The 22,160-nt window shown below is 49.6% G+C and overlaps 1 protein-coding gene across 2 annotated transcripts in view; it reads right to left on the bottom strand.

The window, feature by feature from the left end:
* Positions 1–642: 642 nt before the first annotated feature.
* The window catches only part of PRRX1 (paired related homeobox 1), a 38,904-nt gene continuing 17,386 nt past the window's right edge, over positions 643–22,160 (bottom strand). Inside the window, exons 2-5 of one of the 2 annotated variants that reach the window (XM_040611359.1) lie at positions 9,833–10,008; positions 9,084–9,265; positions 7,562–7,630; positions 4,364–4,447 (exon numbers count right to left, since the gene is read on the bottom strand). In XM_040611359.1, coding sequence (XP_040467293.1) covers positions 7,579–7,630; positions 9,084–9,265; positions 9,833–10,008 — 410 coding nt within the window. In that variant the 3' untranslated portion in view covers positions 4,364–4,447; positions 7,562–7,578. Of the gene's footprint in view, positions 4,448–7,561; positions 7,631–9,083; positions 9,266–9,832; positions 10,009–22,160 lie in introns of both variants that reach the window. The other variant, XM_040611358.1, reaches the window with a different exon arrangement.

Genomic DNA, 22,160 nt, shown 5'->3' with positions numbered 1-22,160 from the left:
TTGCTTTGCAGTGGAGCATTTTCCCTGCTGAGCCCACCTTTTCTTGCTCCTCGCACAGGTGGTGGGATCAACCCTTTTCCTCTCCTAACTTGTTGCTTTCCTTTCTCCCATCCCTCACAGCTGGTCAGCCACCCCCAGCACCCACACAGGGATGTCCAGCCCTCCCTCCCGTCTCCTCTCTGAAGGGAGAGCCCCCTGCCTCACTTTCAGCCCCGTGCTGGTGTCTCACCAGCCTGGTAGGATGTATGGAGCTGGGGGCAAAACCATCTCTTTCAGGAGAAGTCTTTGTGGATGCTTCCTGCCTTATGTTGCTGCTGAACTCATGTGTAGCTGCCCAGGCTGACAGAAGGGTCCTGTGGCAGGCAGGGGTCTGCACACAGCATCTGTCTGCTTGGCTCACTGGCCCCTGTCTCTGCTGGGGTCCCTCTGGCACCCCCCGACTGGCTGCATGGCAGCCCCAGGGTAAGCCTGCTGGGCAGGTAGCCCTGAGCCCCATTCTGCTGGCCCCAGTCCCCCTCCCCCCCCACCCCCCCAAGGCTCCAGCATGTCCCCAGCCCCAGCCAACGCTATAGGACACCTCAGGGCAGTGACTCATATGTGGCAGCTTATAGAAAGGATTGGGGAGTCTTTTCCCCCTTTTATTGAAAATGATCATTTCTATTCTAGTGCAAACACTTTACATTTTACATCACAAAGCAAAAGATAATTTACAGGATACACGTCCATCTGGGAACCCCTCCCGTGGCTACATGCGTCAAGCTCCACCAGCCTCATCAATCATCCATCCCTATCATGCTCAAAAATCCCACTCAGAGGAAATCGGGTACCTATATCTGCATCAAGAAGGGGGGGAGCTGAGAAAACAGCGTTCCTGCAGAGCAGGCGAGAGGAATGTGCCTCAAGACCATTTTCTCCCCTGAATGGTACCCAAACTTAGTGATAACCAGGGTAACCATGGCAACTTCCTACTGCTGCGACTGAAAGTCTACTAAAAACCTGGAGAATTCCATGCTTTCAGGATAAGGCTCTTAATCTGCACATATATTTACATGGTTCAATAAAATACAGATTAAACATACAGGATCATAAAATTTTGCTTTGGCTTGATGGACAACACTACCTGTCGGCTGTGGTCCTCAGCAATCAAGAAACAAACAACAAAACCTGTCCATTCATCCGGCTGGTCTCCATTTAGGAAATCCATGTAAATGAAGCAAATATTGTGTTGGATGCTCTGGTTTGCATCTTGATGTCACCCAGCTGAAAGGTGATGTAAAGGTCTCACCTGGACTGAGAACAGCCTGGTCAGCTGTGATGGCAATGCCAAGTGAGCAGCCCAACCCAAGGCAAAACCCAACTAGAACTGGAAGTGCAAAAGCTGACACCACCTTCCCGCAGGAGCAGCCCCGTGCAAGTCAACTCAGTTCCTCACACAAAGAAAATGAGGAGGGTGAACAAGAGTTTGCGCAGGCATCTATGTGAGCCCCTTCATGGAAACACCATGGTATGGGGATAGGGATGGGTATCTCGGTCCACAGATGGATAACGGGGTACCAGGAGCTTCATGCTCTCTGAACTGTCCCCTTGCTATCTTCAGAAATGGGTGCCTGTACACAGACACCAAAGAGAGTGGCTCAAGGTGATTTTTCTACCGCAGAAAAGGTGAGAAAAGACTGGGGGGAAGCCACAGCCCACCAAGATGCTGAAGGAAACAGCTGAAACCTGCAGGGTGGCCACTGGGGCAGCCCCAGGCCACCACGGGGGAGTTTGTTCAGGCTGCTGGTGCTGCTGGGACATTGATGGATCGTGGAGGAGGGCAGCAAGGCAAGGAGAGGGGAGAGCACTGGGCTAAGGCACGCAACGACCGGTTCACCCTCTGAGTAACGTTACGTTGCACTGGGTCCTTTTTCTTTCTGGTTGTGCAGGACATGTTCTTCAACAGTTTCTGTTTGCATAGGCACAGGGACCAAGGGTGAGTTTCTAAGTGAAGGCTGAGATTTCCAATGTGATCGCTTGGCTCTAGGAGCTGGAACCACACTACTCATGACAGAAATATTTTGGTTTCAAGACGTTAGCTTCTCCAGACTACAGAAGGAAAGGCCAAAAAAAGGGGATCAAACAGAATGTTACGGATTTTTTAAAACACGGTGCTTGTCCAGCCTCACTTCCCCTGCTGGTGTTCTGTCCACAAGCATAATCTGCGACTTTCAGCTTTTTGTCCTGGTCACAATTAGATTTCCTTTTTTTTTTTTTTTCCTCCCCCCCGCCTCAAAAATATCCATACAGGGAGAAAAAGAATTCCTGCAGCGACACACATAATCACAAGCACAACTTACACCAGTTTGGATTTGGGGCTTTTTCCCCAGCGTTAGCTCAAATATTTTGGCTGGATTTCCATTCCTCCTCTGCCAGTTTAATTTTCACCTTCACTGTAAAGAGATCCATTTCTCTTTTCCTGCACAGCACCGCTTTAGACTAGCAAAGCCCGCTGTCAGACATCTACATGTGCCCAGCGTGTCTGCAGCAAACACCAAGGAGGACACCTAACCCACTGTACCAGAAGTATCCAGCTTGTAACTGAGCTTTGTTCTCCTTCCCTTACGGTCCAGCCTGGACCATGGAGTAGTTCCGCTACCTTCAGTGGGACTATTCCATGGCAAAGTCCCACTCGGTTTGGGCAGGTCTCCTGTGCAAACACTATTTGCCATAAATAAGCCTCCCCCCACATTTGAAAGAGGCAGGCATCAGCAGCAACATGAAAGATCCTTATTTCCTCAGGATGCTTACATAGAAGAAAGCTCTTTTGGGTTGTATCTCCTCTGCTCTTCATGGACAAAAGGCAATTAGGTCCTAATCAGCTCTCCAGACCCCAGGGGGAGGGCAGCAGGGAGGGAGAGCGCAGGAGAGTGGTTAAAGTGACATGACAAGTCTCATCGGGCAGTTTTATGGGACCTGGGGGGAGATACGGACTTTGTGTGAGATGCTCCTGCTGGGACACTACCTGTCTTCAGAGGGGCCGGCAGAGACTTTCCTTGGCGATGTCCTCATGTGTTCCCAAGAGCCACATGAACCTATCCGACTGGGGAGGAGATTCTCATCTCACTCTATGAAGCTGCAAATGCCCATGGGGAAAATCTGCAAAGGAGCCTGGCTCCCTCCAGTGCCACTTCTTTGGGGCTCCTCTCGGGAAGGTGCGAGCGGGCCATTTCAAGCCTTGCTGGAGGCTACTGGGAAAAGCCCTGACAAGGGTGAGAGAGGCTGCGGCTGCAATTTCAACGCACGGCTCCAGGAACCTGGATGCAGCACAGACATCCCAAACATTTTCAATGGATTTTATTTTGTTTAATAAAAAACACCAACCAAGCTTGCATGTATTATCTTATATATATAAATATATACAGTATATATAAAACAAATGCATCTGGACAACGCCTTTGCCTGTGGCGCAAACTGTAAGGCATGGAAAGGAGTGTCCTAACAGTCCTATTCTTGGCACTACAGAGCGACACCCCCCCCCCCCCCCCCCCCAACTACGCCTCCCCTGCTCACACACCCACGTTGGCTTTTCTCTCTTCTTTGGCTTTTCGAGGCAGCAGTGCCAGGAATACTCAAGAAAGCAATGAAGCGCTGCGAAGCCCAAGGTGGTCTTCCTCACATCTCGGACTGGTAAGAGGCAACCCCAGCAGGATGACCCCATCGCGTTGCATTAACGGGCTTCTCATGGACTAGCAGTAACGGCGCTGCCTCTGTGGCACAAGGGACTGGAGGGACAAAGGGTCAGGTGGATACAACGGAAAGCGGTGACCAAACAACTTCTTCTTCTAGGGTGAGCTGGGGCAGGGGGGAGAGGAGCAAGCTTTGCATCTCAGCATGATGGTAGGTGGGACACGTCCTCAGGCTGAGATCGGCAGAGGTTTCTTTTTGCAGTCCCATACAAAAATGGAAACCCAACAAGGGTGAGACTGTCCTTTACTGAAGAAGCTCGTAGTATATTGAGCAGAAGCAATAAACCTGACAATAACAAGAAAAAAAAATGGTGGCATTATCCCAAAAGGAAGGAGGAACCTTGTCACTCACGAGCGGTTCAGTTTGCTCCCAGTTTGGTCCCCATGTTCAGTTCTGGATTTGGGTTGGCTTTTTTTCTTCTTTTTATTTTTTTTTTTTTTTTTTTTTTTGTGTGTGTTTTTTTTTGTTTGGGTTTTTTTTGGGTTTTTTTTTTTCTTTTCTTTTCTTTCAGCACAAACAAGTTGCGAAGCAGGACGGGTGCTGTTGTATTTTCTCCTTCTGCAAGGCAGCTGCCTCCAGTCGTTAATTGACTGTGGGCACTTGATTCCTCTGTAAACTATATTCTTTTGCCTTCAGTCTCAGGTTGGCAATACTGTTGGCCATATTCATGCCCTGCGCTGGGCTGGTGTTGGTACACGTGGCAGAGTAGGTGGCCATGGCGCTGTGGGATGGAAAGAGAGAAACATCACATCAGGTGTGGTCTTCGCACCACGCAGAGAGCAGACGTGCATCGCAGCGAGGTTACACCCTGGGGTTTCCATACGTGCGGGACCTATTACTTATGTGATCAGGGAATTAGCACTACTTTTTATTTAACAATGCTGTAAATCTCTCTGCTGCAGTTCGGTTACTCAGGGATATCCAATGCCAAAGCTGGTTGATGTCAATAGGAAAATTTCCATTTCCTATTTTCTAACCCAAAAGGTTTACAGTGAGGTCAGGTTGCCCAGCCTGCTCATTAGACCATTGTCCTTAAAAGTATTCCCACTGGAAGCAATGTCTTTTTGATGAGAGCAATTGCTGGTTTTATGGCTTGTGAAATCACGTCACTTCTGAAACACATGTTACATTAAAGAAACACTCTGGGAAAAACCCATTTCAACAATTGTGATGCTTTTTGCTTTCAGCCTTTTGGAATGAAAATTTCCACATTTTTTTCCCTCAGAACTTCAGCTGATCATAAAGAACATGCCCTAAAGGCTGAGGGAAAAAAAACCAAACCAAAACATCTTTTCTCCCTTCAAACCATGACTTTATTCATGAAAACCATTACTTTTGACAGCGGAAGCTGAACAAAGATCTCTGAGTCCTTTCCCATCCTACCAAAAACTTGCAAATCTGCTTTCCAGACTGCTATAAAATTTGCTTAACCCATGTGTCCCAGCCTTCTGCGAAAAGCAACCCCCCACCCCAAACCCCAGCAAACTACCTGACCTGTTGCATTTCCTATACATATATATATTCCTATATATGTGGGTCCACAGATCAAAAGCACTTGAAAATCACCGTGTGAACTAGAGACACGCATTTAATGCAGCCAGCGCATTCAGGAGGAGGAAACCACAGATGCTTTCCTGGAGGTGAGCTCAGGTCTGCTGCTGACCCTTTCCACCTGCCTGCCTGCGGGGCTCACACCTGAGGCTCTGGGAAACGCTCTCCTCCATCCACAGCCCAAGAAAGAAGATAGCTTGGTTGCTTTTTACTTCTTTTTTTTTTTTTTTTTGATTTCTTCCAGTGCCAGACCGTGGGCATGCACGTTCACCCCAAAGCGCTGGGGGAATCTTTGACTTCATACTGCAGAGCTGACCTGCTGAGAGTTTAAACACAACCCAGTGCTGTCTGAACCCTCAGCCTCTGGGAGATATAGACCAGGTAATACTAGTGGGTCCCCTTCCAGCCCAGATGAGTCCTGTTTCTCACTTTAAAATCAGGGGAAATAACTTTTTCAGGAAGGAGTTGTCATCTTTGCATCAGGACTGGTAGAAACACGGCAGCTTACACACACGGAAAGGACGGGTAAAAGGACACCCATCCAGGGAAAAGCACCGCAGGTCTCCCCAGGAGGGCAAGCATTCAGGACACTTTGGGAATCTCTAACAGCTACTGGAAGGACACAGAGGATGGACGCTAAAAGACACACATCTAAATACAGGCTCCACCCTGCCCAACTTGGGGTGCATCGGCTGGAGTTCACCAGGGTCCAGGACACAACGGATGGATCAACATGCCTGGAGCCCTCCCCAGCTGGCCCTACACCCCCCAAAGTCCCCTCTCCATGGCTGGGTTGGTGACTTTACCCTCTCCTCCCTCCTAAGTCAGCAGCAATGCGAGAAGCCAAATACTGCCTGCAGCAGCATTGCAAATTTACACAAAGTGTAGAGTTGGGAGCTATTTAAGCTTCCACAGGGTCATCACCCCCCTGTTCCTGTGCTGCTAGAAATTAGAAGTGCCTCAAGGATACTGCAGGTAAGATAAAACAGCAATTTTCAGTCTTGGGTCTAAACTGTCCCCATTCAAAACCAGACTGCTGCCCAAGACTGGTGTAAAACTGCAGGGAGCCTCCTGCTCTCAGCCCCCAGAGCTGGGGGGGAAAACGCCTGTCGCCCAGTGAAACCTCTGCTAAACTGAAAATCTCCCGAAACGCTCTTCTTTAGCCAGTTATCCTACAAGGAGCAGCGTGTGAGAAGGCTGGCTCCAAACATTGGTATAGTCGCGGGCTGCTCCAGAGGGTCCCCGGGGTCTAACAAGGGTTGAAGTCACCCTGCTGTCCCCTCCCTCCGCCCCGCTCAGGCACAGTCTCCTTCCCCTGCTCAGCTGCCTGCTTTCACGGAACAGAGGAACATCATGTTTCTGAGGCCGAAAATCCTTCTTTCAAATATGGTTTTCAGTGGCCCATGGAGTCAAAGGTTGTTGGAGTGGGAAGTGCAGGCTGACAGCGCAACTGCTAGTCTTGTTTTCTTAGGAACCTAGGGTAAAAAATGTCTAAGCCAAACATTTCAACTTCAAAAAATAATAGTATCTACTCGGCTATCTATGTGACACAGATCTGTAAACAGTTTTGGTTGACCTGTGGCTGAATATATTTGGAGAATAAACACACGGATTGAAAACCTTCCCCAGATCTAAGAGCAAAACCAGCACCAGCCACACAGCACTGGACGTGGCTCTCTGCCCGCGCCCGGACCAGCTGCTCACTGGGGGCTGCTGCGGGGGAGATGGGCAGGGGGCACAGGACCATGCAAACACTCTGCACGGCTCTTTCGCCAGGAGTCCAAGACTTTGATAACTCTGCTCAGTTCAAAGCTTTAATGTGGCTGCGACAACCTGGCCCAAGAGCCTGTTAAGGTGAATGCGATTGCTAAGAGATGATTAGCAAGCCTGGGGAGTGTAAAGTGCCTGAGGGTCCTGAGCACCCCGCATTGCAGGAACCAGCTGCTCTGCTCCTCTGCCAGTGTCTCCTACCCCTCTGCAGGGCAGTGGGAGGGTGACAGTCCCTCCTGGATGGCGTGTCAGCCAGTGGGGACTGCTGTAAGCTGCAAATGTCTTTGCTGAAATGTCTTGGCTTAAGACAAGAGGAAGATATCAAGACAGAGAGGAGGCATCTTCGCACCATGGAGAGGCACAGCCAGGTCTGGACCTCGGAGGAGGGGGTGGGAGGAAAATCCCTAAGTCCTTCCCTTCTTGCTCTCCTGGTTCGCACAACCCAGATGCTTTGGGCTTCTTGTTGCCCAGTGTGGCCCCAGACAGCCCTTCCCAGTGTGCCCCTGGAAGTTACCTTTGCAGGGTCTTCTCCTAGAAGCCGTTATGAAGCCCCTCGTGTAAACAACATCTTGGGAGGGACGATCTATTTTTAAAAGTGTGAGAGGCAGAAATAAGCCATGAGCATTCGGCAGGGATCTAGACTGTGACCAGAGCAGTCTCAGCAGACAGGGGAAGGACCTGCGTTTCCCTCCCCTGAACTCCCCACCCAGGCTCCTCCCTGGGATGCTACACCAAGGAGCACTTCAGAGAGGAAGCCTTAACCCCAAAAGGGGAATTTTGCAAGACAGCCATCCTCAGATAAAATCCAAAGGAAAAGGGCCATCAAACTGGTGGTCATCAGAAACATAATTTTCAGTACCTGGAGTGGGTGAGTACCCTGGAGCTACAGGGCAGACGAGGAGGACCCCATGGCACTGAAGCGACAACCTATCAGAAGGCTATGAGTGTGCAGACCTAACCGTGCAAGCAATGTTTGGGGTGCAAGAAGGGGGTCAAGGTAACTGAGGAAAAGAGGTCCTGGGTATGGTGTGGCTCCTGGAAGCCAGTGGAAAGCTAGCTGTGACCAAGCCAGAACAGGAAGAAATCCAGCCGAAGGCTCCAAGGTCCTGACCAACAATGAAGCCACTGTGCTAAAAAATGCCCACCAACCTCACTTTTAACTGCCTACAAGCCAGCTGGCTCCCCACAAACCAGCACATCCTGTGGATCTTGCATCCACACCCAGTTCCTGCTGGGCTGTGGATGGCACAGAGGAGGACAGGGAAGCCTGCAACATGCATGGACGTCCCAGATCCTTTGAGCAGGCTGGGGTTGGTTGCCACATCTGCACTTCTTTCCTGCCAGCCCTTAAAGCAGTGCTGGCCACGGGAGGTGGCCACCGAACACCAGCCTGCCACCCAGAGACACTGGTCCTTACTGCGGGCAAGGCACAGCACAACGGCAGGGCTCGTTTGCACACACGCTTGTGCTCCAGCAGCTAGAAAGAAATTGCTGAGGGAGGGATGGGGAGCAACAGGCATGGAGCGAGTTCCCAGCCCTTCCTTGCATCCCAACCAGTGACAGCCAAGGGACAGCCACGGAACTCCCTCTTCTGGCCACTGTGTGGTGGCTGAGCCTCCCCAAGCGCTCTGCCGTCACCTCCCCTGGATCTGTGTCCCGCGGAAAGGCTTCTTCCTTGCTTTAAACTGGATGCACTCGGGAAGCAAGTGCAGCCCCTTCCGTTTCCATCTATTTCTACCTGACCCTCTTTCCAAAATTCCTGAATTGCAGAGAGAGACGACCAAAAAAGAACTCGCAACCTCCCAGGGAGCCGGCTGCCAGAAAGCCACGATGATGCTCAACCAAGCCCCCCTTGCAAGCCTGGCTGTGGATGGGGTGGGATGGGAACAGGTAAGGAAAACCAGTGGGGTGGTCAACCGGCTGTATCCTCCGGTTGTCCCATGTGAATACAAATAGCCCAGGTGTCTGAGGGCTGCTCTCCGACTGCTCTGTGCTACGCCAGGAACTGGTCGGCCCCAGAGGGGTTATTCACGCACCTGTAAGGCGAGGCGGTACCCCAGGAGAGATAGTCGGTGGGTCTCGGAGCTGGGCGAGGTACTATGGGCTGCTCCACGGCGGTCACGTCCCCTGAGTAGGATTTGAGCAGAGAGGCATTCTTGCTGGCCAGCATCGCCCTCTCGTTCCGGCGAAACTTGGCTCTCCGGTTCTGGAACCACACCTGGGGTGGGAAGCACACAGACACACCAACCATCGCAACCAGCTCTGCTGCGGCACTCACTCTTCCACCACACCACCTCTGCATGCTGGCCAAGACGGGACTCTGTAAAAGCAGGCTGCTCTGGCACGCCTGTCACTGGAAACTCTAACAAGACAGCCCTTATGTTTGTGCTGATAAAGCCCTCACAGGAGGAACTAGCTCGGTGAGGTCCCTGTGGGACCAGGTCTGTCCTGTGCTGTAGGCATGTCTGTTCCATGGTCTGCTTTGACCTGCAGAAGGTGCAGGCTTGCAAGCTAAGAGCTGAGCAGATCAAGATAACGTGAGCAGCCTGAGCACAGGACATCCAACACCTTGGCCTTGAACAAACCATACAAACACGTCTGACCAGGCAGGTGGCAAGTATGGTGGCAGGTCAGTCCTCCTCAGGGCATGGCATGAATACGTGACCCAGAGGCTTGGTGACCCTAGCGTGCCATGGCAGACCTCAAAGATTTCTGCTGCCATACTGGAACGGCCCGATGACCCCCCCCAGGTGAGATCTGTCTAGATACAAGCCATGGTGATTACCTGAACTCGGGCTTCAGTGAGGTTGACTCTGCGTGCAAGGTCTTCCCGTACAAAGGCATCAGGGTAGTGTGTCCTCTCAAAGACCCTCTCTAGTGCCTGGAGCTGGCTGCTGTTGAAGGTAGTCCTGTTCCTTCTCTGCTTTCTTTTCTTCTTTTCTTCTGAGTTCAGCTGATCATCTAGAAGAGAGAATTGAAGATGTGAAAGGCTAGAAAGCTAAGAGCCCGCAGCGATGGGGTGAATAACCTCAACGGTTTCAAGATGGGAAGGGCTTAGGAAGGGGCTCGCACAACTTAAACACCACACCTTAACCGCACCGCATTAGTCCCCACGTAAGAAGGAGGTGGAAAGCGCATCGACCCCAAGCATTTATTTCCCAGCTTAACTGTGTAAGACCGGTACCAGCTCTCTCAAGCTACCCAACGCCTCCTTACCTCTAAAAACCAAAAAAAAGTCCGAAATGCATCTCCTCATTCCTGATCATCCCAGAAACCTTTTCTGACCATAAAGAATTCTGGTTAGATGTTTCTAACCCTGTTATCTCCGCTTCAGACTTCCAAGGAATGCCCTTAGTAGGACATAACACAGCCCTCTGGGATGAGCACAATCCTGCGCCAGCTCTTACTGTGAGAAAGGGTGCCTGTCTCCGGGTAAGGAAAGCGCAAGGAAGCAGCTATTACTCTGGGCTTGAGTACAGCCAAGGTAATGCTGTTCTCAGTATGTAGCTCCACTTGGCTTAAATGACAGCTGCATTCTCCTATCCTCCCCGCATCCAGACCCAGAGGCGTCAATTCGGGCAGAGAAGGGGATCTGTAAACAAAGAGGTGTCAGACAGTGGAAACGAAGCGTGACTGATACGAGCCTGATACACTTGTATGCTTGCAAGCCAAGGACATGGAAACACAGTCAGGCTACATGGATAGCATTGCAATTGGGAAGCAAGAACCCAATAAAAGACTGAGCATCAGCAGGTTGGATACCGCTGACTGAAGCACAGCTGTGCACTCACCAGCACCCCCCTTGCCTTGCCCAGGCCAGCAAGGCGGTGAGCAACAAACTGTGCGCCCCACAGGAGCACGTACTGCGTTGTGCCTGGTTTGTACTTATTCCAGCAACAAAGCAGCACATCAGACGGAGTCATGTGTACCACTGCTGGCTGTGCCCACAGTCACTGGAGCAACATCGGTGCTATTGACTATCATCAACTATGAAATGGCTTTTCTTAGCAAAGCTGCTCTGCACCATCTCTCCTTTTTCCAGCGCTGCTGCACATGCCAATGTAGCAGCAGTGATGGAGCTATTGATGCACGGGTGCTCGCAGGTACTGGCAAGCACCTGCCAGTTTTGGGTTTGAACGCTCTTTATTAGGACAAGCTGGAGGCCACGACACTGCTTTTACTTCTACCCCACCTGTACCGAAGTACGTTCGCTTGTCACCCCAGCCACAGCCCAGCGAACACTTCAGTCACCGCAGGAAGCCCTGGCAAAGGAAGGGAAGAGCCAGGCACCAGCCTGCCAGGGTCGAGGCCACCACTGCCTCCATAGAACAGGGCTGGTACACCATCACCTTCCACTCCTCCCTCTTCCAGTGCTCCAGTACATCTGGGGTCCCACCAAAACCACCAAGGCTTCTCATGCAGCCCCAGCCTTCAGCACTGCCAAGTGCACCAGGCAGAGCCCCAGGTGGGCAATGTCAGCGTGGTCCCACTGTCTTATGTGGAACAACAGTGGTTACATCTGAGAGGATCTGAGCCAATATACAAGTCAGTATGCATTAAAATACATTGATCATTGCATCTATAAAAATGCATGTGCTAGCAAATTATATTTTAAGTTAATCACCGTGCACCTTGGCCCTGGTGATGAGTCCATGGGCTTGACCTGCTACATACAGTTGCTGAATATCCCCTCAACAGTCCTTGCTTTTGCCATCTACAAATATGACAGCTCCCCTCATCCCCCTGTTCTCGAGGGGGCATGTAAGGCACCGGGAGAAGCTGACAAGGAAATTAAAGTCTATGGTTGTTGTTCTCACCACCTGTTTGTGTTTCTTTTCACAGCCCATCTGCTAGCAGTTACTGCACCTGAACGCCTTTGGAGCAGGGCCCATCCGTTTGGGAACAAAAGGACATTCCTCTGAAATTAAAGCAGGTTTTTCAAATTCCTGCAGGTTTACAGCTCCTCCATCTCCAACCCTTCCCCAGCAGCCTGACAGTCCCCAGCAGACTCCATTCCAGCCTGGGGATTCCTGGGTGCAAAAAGACATTCTCGGTTTTCCTGTGTCTGAGAGGAACCGTTTGGAGACCCATTTTTAACAAGCCCACTGAATCGTAAAGCTGAGCTGGGAAGGGACTGGCAGAGGCAGGAACGTGCCTGAAAAACAAACGTGTGCAAGAGTCCCAGGGCATTAAAACAAGGTTACAGGCGAATCCGTCCTGCTTGGGTGGCGGGAGGCGAAGCAGAGCCACAGAGGGATGGGATTTAACTGCTGCTTGTTACACCACACGTGTGTTTCTACCTGCTGGGGGGTTTAGCGCTCTCACAGGGTCCGTCCCTCACAAAGAAGCAGTGAAGTCCTGCACATTCCTCTCCCGACTCATCATCAAAGCCTTCACAGAAAGGGTCAGCGACTTCCCCCGGCTCTACTTGCAAGCTCCGGTGTAGTTGCGCTGCCATGCACCACGCACCACAGCAAACAGCACTGAACGCGCCTCGGGCACGATCATCCCTCGGAACGGCACAGACACGGCGAGGCCAACATCAACATGGGTGTTCAGCCACCTTCTGAGTTATCCATTCAATGCTGTTTTCTGATCTAAACCCTGCCTACGTGGACGGGACGGACAAATCAATAAAAGCCTTTGGGACACCTCGGGAACCCCCTCCAGGGCTTTTAAGCATCAGTTCCTGCCCAGAAGACAACACCCGTCTGGAGAGAGCACAAGCCCAACACTTTCAGGCTGTTGCTCAGACCCTGCGTGACAGTTACACATGAGGAAGGGTGAGCACATCACTCTGGAGAGCAAGAAGAAGGGCCAAAGCTTGTAAAACACTGGAGAACAAGAATGCCTCCTGCCAAGCACGTTAACACAACTTGCCTGGTTTCCTCCCAGTGTAAAGCGAGACACCGGTGATTCACAGCTCACCTCGTAATTACTGGACCCAAAAATAGCAAGGCCAAGGAACGGAAAGTCGCAGGCAGTGGCCGTGTTGCAGTGACTCATGGTCGGGTCACGGCTGGCTAACGCACCTACAGCACCGGCTGGCACGGAGCGGGGACGTGAGTCACCCCCTTTTTCCAGGACATGGCTGGATGCAGGTGTCGACCTGTAACGGGGGGTGGGGTGGGGTGGGGGGTGTCGGGATGCTGGGATCTCCTTTTGCTGCACTTCTGGAACAGCACAGCACAGCTAGATCCAAATGTCTACAGGAGTTACTTGGGTAGCAGGAAAAAAAAAATAAAAATAGCCATATTAGCCCAGAGCACTGCTGGGTTGATCACTTGTTGCGTTTTGCCATGCAGACATGCCATATGTTGATTACAAACTGCTAATGAGGGATTGCAGGCACCTAAACCCCAGATGTCTGCAAATGTCACCTTGCTCACAGCAGTCACTGGCTGCCTTCAACACGTCAGCAGGGTATTCTTTTTTTTTTTTCTTTCTTTCCCTTGCCATTATTCCTTTATCAGAAAACAACGCTGAACACTGAAAAATAGTATTTCTAAACAGTGTTGACAGCACTAGTGACTGCAGTCAGCAGAAACGGAGAGAAGAAGAAAACAGCTCTAAAGCTTTTTAGATGGGTCAGAAGTCTTTCATCAACATTCTTTTAATCAGAAATATTTTATTACGAGCAGCGTTCTCAAAAGCTGAGCTGCTTGCAAATGCGTCCCCTAGAGAGACTGAAACGCACGTTCTCCTCTCAGGAACCCGATGCTGGAAAATCTGGGAATTTCATTTCAAATTCCCAACCTTTCATGTTGGGCTGGGGGATTTTGTTTCCTGTTTCCACATTTGCGTTTTCCTGTGTTATTTCTGCATTCACCCATGACACACAAATCCTGCTGTCATACATAAAACGCGCTTCTAGGATGCACCAAAGCATTTTCAATCGCTTCTAAATGATACGAAACATGCCGTTCTTTCCCTTGCTCATCCTGGCTCCTCTCGCAATGAGGCAGATTCACACCCGAAGACTCTCTGATCTATGCTCCCCACTGCCCAGCGGCTGCCCTGGTGCCTGCGACTACCACCGGGCTACCATCAGACGGCTCTTGTTGGGATGCCACATTGAAAATAAAATGCATTATAAAGCAAAACAGAGTTGAGAACTAAACGCCTACTACCTAAAAGTTACAAGGCCAGTGTTTTTTCCACCAGTACTTGCAACCGCAACATATTTTGGATTTCCACTTTGCAGGAATGCTTGTGCATACTTGCTTTCATTCCAGGTCAGAACAAAAACTAATTTCCAGATGGGATTGACATTGTGTGGGCAGTTTTGAAAAGTTTTGACCAGTTCCATTAAGTCCAGAACCAGCTAGTATAGTACATTAATTGGATCTGAATTGAAAGTAAGCAATCGGATTTAATTAAGGGAGGGACGGAGACATTTTACCACAATTATCATATACTGTAAGGCAGGAAAGATTTGTCACATCAGTTACATAAACTGTAAACTGAAAAAGGATTCCAGGAAGAAAATGAGGAATCGCACTATAATCACAGACTTCAAAATAAGAAGTTACCGCTGAAGTTTGAACACAGATTAAAGAAAAAACAAGACAAATTATTTCACAGGGAAAAAACCCACAATCTAGAAAGCAAAACCCTAGCAACTAAAAGCTCTTAAAATAAAAAAAAAAGATTCTGCAAGCAAAAAAAAAGAAAGTTTTCTTCAGAGTGGTGGTGAAAGGGAAAAGGAGAACAGAAGGGAGAGGAACAGGCTTTTTTATTGGGTTTAAAGTTAAAATTTAAGAAGTTTGAGTAGAAAGAAATATTTCCGCAGGTCGCCCCTGGCTCCAGGCAGGCTCCTCTCCCCAACATCACCTGTCCACCCAGTTACAACCCTTTGCAGGCTCTTGTTCCAGTTTTATTTCCGCTCTGCTTTGCTTTGATTCATTCTATCCCTCCAAAATATTGCAATTCTTTGGGTGCAGGGCAGCTTTGTCAACTTACATCATAAAAAACAAAAACCAAAACCCAGACCCGTAAGGTTTAATCAAAGCTAAAACAAGGTGCCAGGAAGGGGAGCAGGAGGCAGGAACAAGGACGTACAAAATCCACTTGATGGCAAAGCCCTGCCCCAACCGACCTGAGTCGGGTCTCCAGTGATTTTCCATTCGTGCGGGATGCTGGAGATGAGCCAGCGCAGGGCAGCCCGGGGGCAGGGTGTCCCATCACCATCACTTGCACAAAGACGGGACCGTACCCCATCAGGAAGAGCCAGCGGACACCAACAGCGCTCGATGCTGAGCCCCACCACAGCAAGATTCACCCTAAATGACACAATCTCAACCTGAAAAGCCACTTTACAGCCTGAAAACATCACTTCAGCAGAAAATGGGGAAAAGCCTCGTACCTCTGTTTTCCCTCAGCTTGTTTTCCATGTCTTTGACCAGGCTGGATGACCAGGCCCATCGCTGGTTTTGCAGCTTTCCTCCCCGAGCATCGCCTGGAAGGATGCTGCTCCTCCGTGCAGCAGGAACCCATCGCCCAGGAGCATCCTTCATCTTCGCCAGACGCGAGCAGGGACACAAGAGAGGTGAGGGAACCTGCACGGCTCAGATTCCGTGCTCAGGGCTGCCTAAAGTATGTTTCTAAAAGCTCCCAGGAGAGAATGAACTCCAGTTTATACGTATTTCCACGCATAAAAAGTATTTTCAAATGGCAATAAGGTTTAACATCAGGGTACAGAAATGTTACACGGCGAAGCTGTAACTACCCTACACCAGACATCATGAATGTAGGCAATACGGAATGAAGATGACACTTAGAAGAAAAATAACTACATTAAGGTAGGACATGCCTATCAAGCCACATACTGAAACTAGCCCTGACAAGCAGCGACGCCAAGCCCAGCTGTACGACCGCGCTAACAGCAGGTTTGTATTTATGATTACAGGTCAGACTATTGGAGATTTCTGAATTATCATTTTTTTCCCATGACGCAACATCGGCTGTGCTTTTTTCCTAACCTTCGCTGTTTATTTGTTTGCTTTTTGTGCGCCATCTGTGCACAAGACCTCAAATTATTTCAGTTATACAGAAGGCTCAAGTATCTGAAGTTCCAGTTTTGTTAAGATCACCAGGAACACAGGGGAAAAAAAAAAAAGAAAACAAAGAAACAGATGCTATACTTCTTCTAAAAGCCTTCACTTTTTTATTATCTCAGAAACTAATCAGGTTCAATTTTTGCACATAAAAAAGAAGCTCTTTAGTGCATGAGCACAGAACTCCAGACAGCCAATACTGAATTTTTCATATAAAACTCAAGTTTTAATATTAAATAGAAAAGCGTGGGTATTTTCAGCATTACCCATGGGACTATGGCAGATCCTCTCTGAAGCGTCTGCAATGTGGAACCTATCAGGATAATTTTTAGCTGACCGCATACAAACAATTACATATCATTACAGAGCTGTGAATAACTTTTGCATGGATAGCGTGCCTACGGTCTCCCGTCGCACTCAGCTCTGCCTGCCAGAGCCAGGGAACTCGCTGAGGTCCTGCACAGCCGTGGCTTCACCAGTGCTGACAGTGACACCCTTGCTGTCCTCCACCAGGACAGGCGCTGGAGCAGAGGGACCTCCTGCCTGTGCCATGGCCAAAAGGGAGATTTCCAGGTGGGTTTCAAGGTGCGGGACCAGCCGGTGCCTCTTGCCCACCAGGAATGAGGTCTTGGGACTGTTGCCTTCCTGGTGGAGAGCCTGTGGACACCTCTAAGCTCCTGGTTTCTAGCATGCAAAGTCTTCAGCTGGACTTACCGCGCACTGCAGAGGCACCCCCTGTGCTCTGCTCTGCACTTTTGTGGGTCCGCAGAGCTGGGGATCAGGTGCCTCTGTGACCCCAACCTGCTCTGCTCCTGACCCACAGACAGAGCAGCATGAGCTCCTCCCTAGCAGCTCAGAGCCCTGTCCTACGACAAATGTAAAACAAAACTCCTTTTCCGGGTGGTTTCAGCTCTGGTGCTCTGCCTCTCATCTGGTGGGAACCTGCTGAGCACATGGGCAGTTATAGCGGCTAAGATGTGCATCCTCCCTAACCACGTCAACATTCCCACTTACTGGAGTTGACAGAAGAAATCATGTTTGGGGGGAAAAGAAAAAGTAATCATGACCCAATGGAAATCCAGACAGTCTCTGTGGAAAGACATGATGTTTGAGTGTTAATTACTGGGACAACAATGTTTGCGGGGCAAAAGTATACATCCTTCTCCAGAAATTGGTACAAAGCCACTGAAAGTCCCCTTAGATCCCACAGACTAGTCAGCAACAGCTCTGGTTTTCTATTCGCTAGGGTTTTCCTTCTGGGCATCCTACAGCTCGTAAGGCACACGGCTTAGTCCTGCTCTTCTAACAAGCCTTCCCGACGGGTCTTGGGGTCAGAGTGTTCCCATAATACAATAAGCACTGTATGGATCTCATAAGCTCCAAGGCACAGTATGTTATGTGTTTGGAATTCCTTGTATGCTTTTATACTTTGTTCTACATATTGTAATTTTTATATGCATTACCACATTGATCCTCGGAAAATTAATTAAAAAAAAAAAAATAATCAAAAGCAAACACATATTTTAAAAGCCTGCCAGCGGCAAATCATGTTCTGTGAGACTGCACTTTGTAACTGACAAAGAGACCAAACCACCAGACCGTGGCAGCGATCCAGTGGGGTGGATTTACCAGGCTTGGGAGGGGACAGGATCCAAGAGGGGCTGTAGTCCCGACCCCCACCCCCCTCCCCCCCCCACCCCCCGAGGTCCCTCGTTAGGGCAGCTGATGCTGATGCTGCAGAAGCATTGGACCCATGACAGAGGAGCAGAAATGCAATCACACAGCCAACCCCCACCACCATACCCAAAGGTATCATATCCAAAATGGGTCTGTGCATCCCAGCGCAGCATCCAGATGCAATGATGTCCAGCTGCTGGTGTCAATACGACCCACCAGAGCTTCCCTGGAGAGCTGGAGCATCTCAGCCTTCACCGCCTCTTCTTCACTCTTGGCTAAGACCCAGGATTGGTGCATTTGGCAGGGCTGAACATGTGTGAAGTCATGGCTTTGCAAGGTCAGGGGTATGGCTTCCAATGCCCACATCCTCTTCCCATCAGCTCCCCTTCCCATGCCATGTGTCCTGATGTTTCATCTTAGGAATGACATTCATGCAGCCAGGACCAAACCTCCAAACCTCCATCCTACCTACTGCTCCATTGGTATTTTCTCATTTCCAAAGCCACCTATCTATGCTCTTGCCCCCTCCCTGCCCCAGTTCATGCCAGAGAGCATCTTTCTTCTCTCCGCTCTGGCACCCTTCCTTGTCCTTTCTACAAAGGCTTGAGAAGCCGAGCTGTGTAACGCTGCCTTTAACGCCAAGGTGCACGTGGGGTACATCCAAACCAGCACAACGGCTGAGACTATTCTTCTGAAGAATCACTGCTGCTCTCAGCCTGACCGTGTAACGAGACCTTCCCATGCAGGAGCAGGCTGCTACACTGCGAGTGCCAGTATCCAGGTCCACCTGGACACCACCAGCTGCCCCAGAGACAGTGGCCCCTTCCAACCCAAGCCATTCCATGATCCCATGATTCCACGATCATGACAATTAGGCAAAGACAGGTTATTAATCTGTTTTCCACACCGATATCCCTCCGCAGCAAGCTCCATAGGATTACACGTTATACAAAAGGCACACAGTATTATTTCCACCTGCATTCCTGTTGGATTTACCCGGTGTCCCCTTTCTCTTTACATACAGAGGTGACCCACAGACCTACAGCTGGACGTGAACCGCAAACAGGTGTCACCTACACCCCAGGTTTCAGGAATCAGTACGCCCTTTGATGCCAAGCTGCTGGGACAAGGATTTAACAACAAAATACAGAACATGTTAGGGAGCCTCCTCCACTGTAGGGACCAAGCATGGAGTGGATTTTGATTCCTTCTATAGGAAGGAGTCCCTAGGACAGAGCAAAAACGATGCTGGTGCTTGGGCCAGGGGTTAATGGGGTGTACTGGAGCTAGGAGCACAACACAGACAACTCCACAGCTGCTCCAACCCTTCGGGATGGTACACAGCAGCCTTTCCAAGGTCTCTCCAGCCCTCAGTGTAGCCCCTGAGACCAACACCAATAAAAACCACTTCCACTTTCTTCCGATGGCCACAGACTCAGAAGGTTGAGCCTCCTTGTTAGTACTCACGTAGGATGCATTAGCCAGAAGCCATGAAGGGGGACTCTGAAGTCCCCCTCCCACTGCACCTGAGCTCTAGGCAATACCACTTTCATTACCTTTTCTCTTGTATTTAAGAGAAGCGGCAAAAATCCTCATAAACTTCAGCTAGAAAAACTTTGTAATGGGGAAAATCAGAGATATTTTTGCAAGAAGCAGACAAGTGTTAAAAAAAAAAAGGGGGGGGGGGGGGGAGAAGAAAAAAAAAGAGGGTTTTGCCAACACAGAAAGCTGCTTTGGGGGAGATATTTTTCAGTCCATATATATGTTGCAGATGAACCACTTGGCATTTTGGGCCTTTCAGCTGGCTCATTTCCCAATGCTGCGGCAGCCACAAGAGCCTGTGAACGCTACCCAGCAATCTCCCGCCCGCGCCGGGAAAGACTGACTCAAGCTGACCAGCTTCATGAATGTCTCCGCTTGTTCAGGTCCCTGCGGAGGCCCACCGCGCTGCTGAGAAGTGCCGTTATTAAACAACCCCATCCCGACTGGATCTGGAAATTCACTTGGATGTGTTGTTTTGGTACGCAGGACCCAAACGAGCGGACAATGACGGGGGCGGGGGACGCGCACACCAGCTGGCCCCACCGGTAGGCAGAAACACGGTTCTCAATGGATATTTCATCTGTTTGTTGTTGAAATATCCAGGATCACAAACTGCATGGCACAGAACGACTGTGCCAGGACCACAGAGCACCACGGGCTGGAAGAAGGGGAAGTGCAAATGATGGTGACAACATCAAAACCAGCTCTCCAAAGGCTGCGCTCCCCTTTCATTAGCGTCCAAGAATAAATGTGTTTCGACCAAATCAAACCACCACTGCCATTGTCCCTACCAAGCAAACTGGACTGGAGCTGCAGCAGAGCTTCTTTTAGAAATCCAGGTTTTGACCGCTAATGCATTTTATGGGTCCCTCTTGATCACAACTGGAAAAATGATGGCATCGGAGATCCAGAAATAACAGACCTTGACCCTGGCTGACAGCATCCAGTCCACCTGCCTTTTCCAAGGGCTGAGCATGCTGACCAGGAGCGCGCTCTTTGAGTGGGGGATAAAGGACCTCTACATCCCACATCGCTACGGGATGCAAAGGGGATTAGAGCCTGTAGGGCCACTTCAAAACAACTCTTCCTCCTTCCCAGGTCCATAGTGAAAACCTGCTCTTCTAAGGCCAGGGGACAGGGAGGAGGGACAAGGCTGTTGCTGGGCTCTGGGGGATTTCTGCTGGACACAGGGGCATTCCACAAAACAGGAGGCTGGATGGGATGGACCACGGGCTCCGGCATGCTCCATGCCCTGGCTCTGCGGGATGCGAAGGGCAATCAAACCCACCTCCATCCTTAGTCTCTTCTGGATGGCGAATGCATTTCGCATTAGCTAATAAATTGCTACATCTTATGTTTCTTAGCCTGCTGGAATGATGAATATTTTGGAATGTATTTTGAATGGTTCTCTGCCAGAGTCAAACAATTATCTAGAGATTTTAAATCAAAAGGCTGAAAAATGGAAACCTCTGTATTTCCACAAAGTTCACTGCAGTCTGAAAAGCACAATTCCCAGCAGAGCAGGCAGAATAATGATTGTCAGGGCTCCTGCAAATTGGGGCAAACGAGGGGATATGCTGGAAACTACAATCCCTAATACAAAGTAATCTTTGCCTCCAGGTGATGAGTATTTTATAGGATATCTGCTTATTGCTGCCCTTAATCTGGGTGAAATGTCACATACTCTAACCTAGAGGATCAGACAATTGAGGTGACCTGTACGGAGACACAGGGTATCTCAGCCCCAAAACACTGCTTTTGGTTTGGTGCAGGGTGAGCAGACAAATGCTGCACTTCTAGCACAATTTAACAGAATTTAAGCCTTTTTAAAGGCTTGAGCTAACGAATCACATCCATTGCCAGACTAGCCACATCCTCACCTAAGAGAGGAGTATCCCAAAGCCAGCAAAAGAACCGATGGCTCACCCAGGGTAGCACAGGTGGAGAAAGACGACTAATGCAGCCGTGCTGTGCCCCGTTGTCCCCCTGCTCCATGCGCTGCATCCCGCCAGCTGCAGGAGCCCACAACAGTTCACGTACATCATCAGTCACCAGGCAACGAGGGCTGAGCAAGCTCCGCACAAACCCAACGTTTAGATGGAAAGTCTCCATCGATACAGGAGACCATAAGTGGTCTGGTCTCATCGGAGCAGCCGCAGATGGAGCGGGTCCAAGAAATAAGCTTCTTTCTCCCCCGTGGAGATGGGCTGTCTAGACACATTGGCAAAGCCGTGCTGCCGAGTTTGTAGTGCTGCATCCTTCTTGTATACAGCCTGTCAAATACAGCAAATTCCTGTCCCCTGGCCTGTTAGCATGGGCATTTTTTCAAACTTCCTAGTGTCAGTCATGTCCAGAAATGCCAATTACATTTAATGAGAAATTTTCAAACAGATTTTTTTTCCTCCCCCTAGGAAAACATTTTTTTTTTTATCAACCCTCTGGCAAAATAACTTGCTGGTTATTTCATTATGTATATTTTTACTAACAATTAAAGTAAAAATAAGTCAAGTACAAAGTATTTGTAAGCCAAGAAACACTAATATGTGAATATGAATTGCAATGGAAACCTGAAAAAAACACGTTCTCCAAATAATTAAAAACACCCTGTTCAACAAAACCTATGGGAGTTAGGTGATGTTTTGCACTAGGAAAACAATGAGGTCTGAGAATATTTAGAGAGAACATGCCTAGCCCCAGGGCCACATTCAACGCAATATGTAAGTGTAGGTTTAAAACCATCCAGATCAAAGCCTTCCTGAAATAAGTAAATCACCTTCCACCAGATTCCAGATTATAGGGGTGATCAGTGTATAGTGTCCAAGATCTCCTCCACCATCG

This window comes from Falco naumanni, chromosome 11 (assembly GCF_017639655.2).
Source record: "Falco naumanni isolate bFalNau1 chromosome 11, bFalNau1.pat, whole genome shotgun sequence".
NCBI lineage: Eukaryota > Metazoa > Chordata > Aves > Falconiformes > Falconidae > Falco > Falco naumanni.
This window is presented reverse-complemented; position numbering and strand designations above follow the sequence as displayed.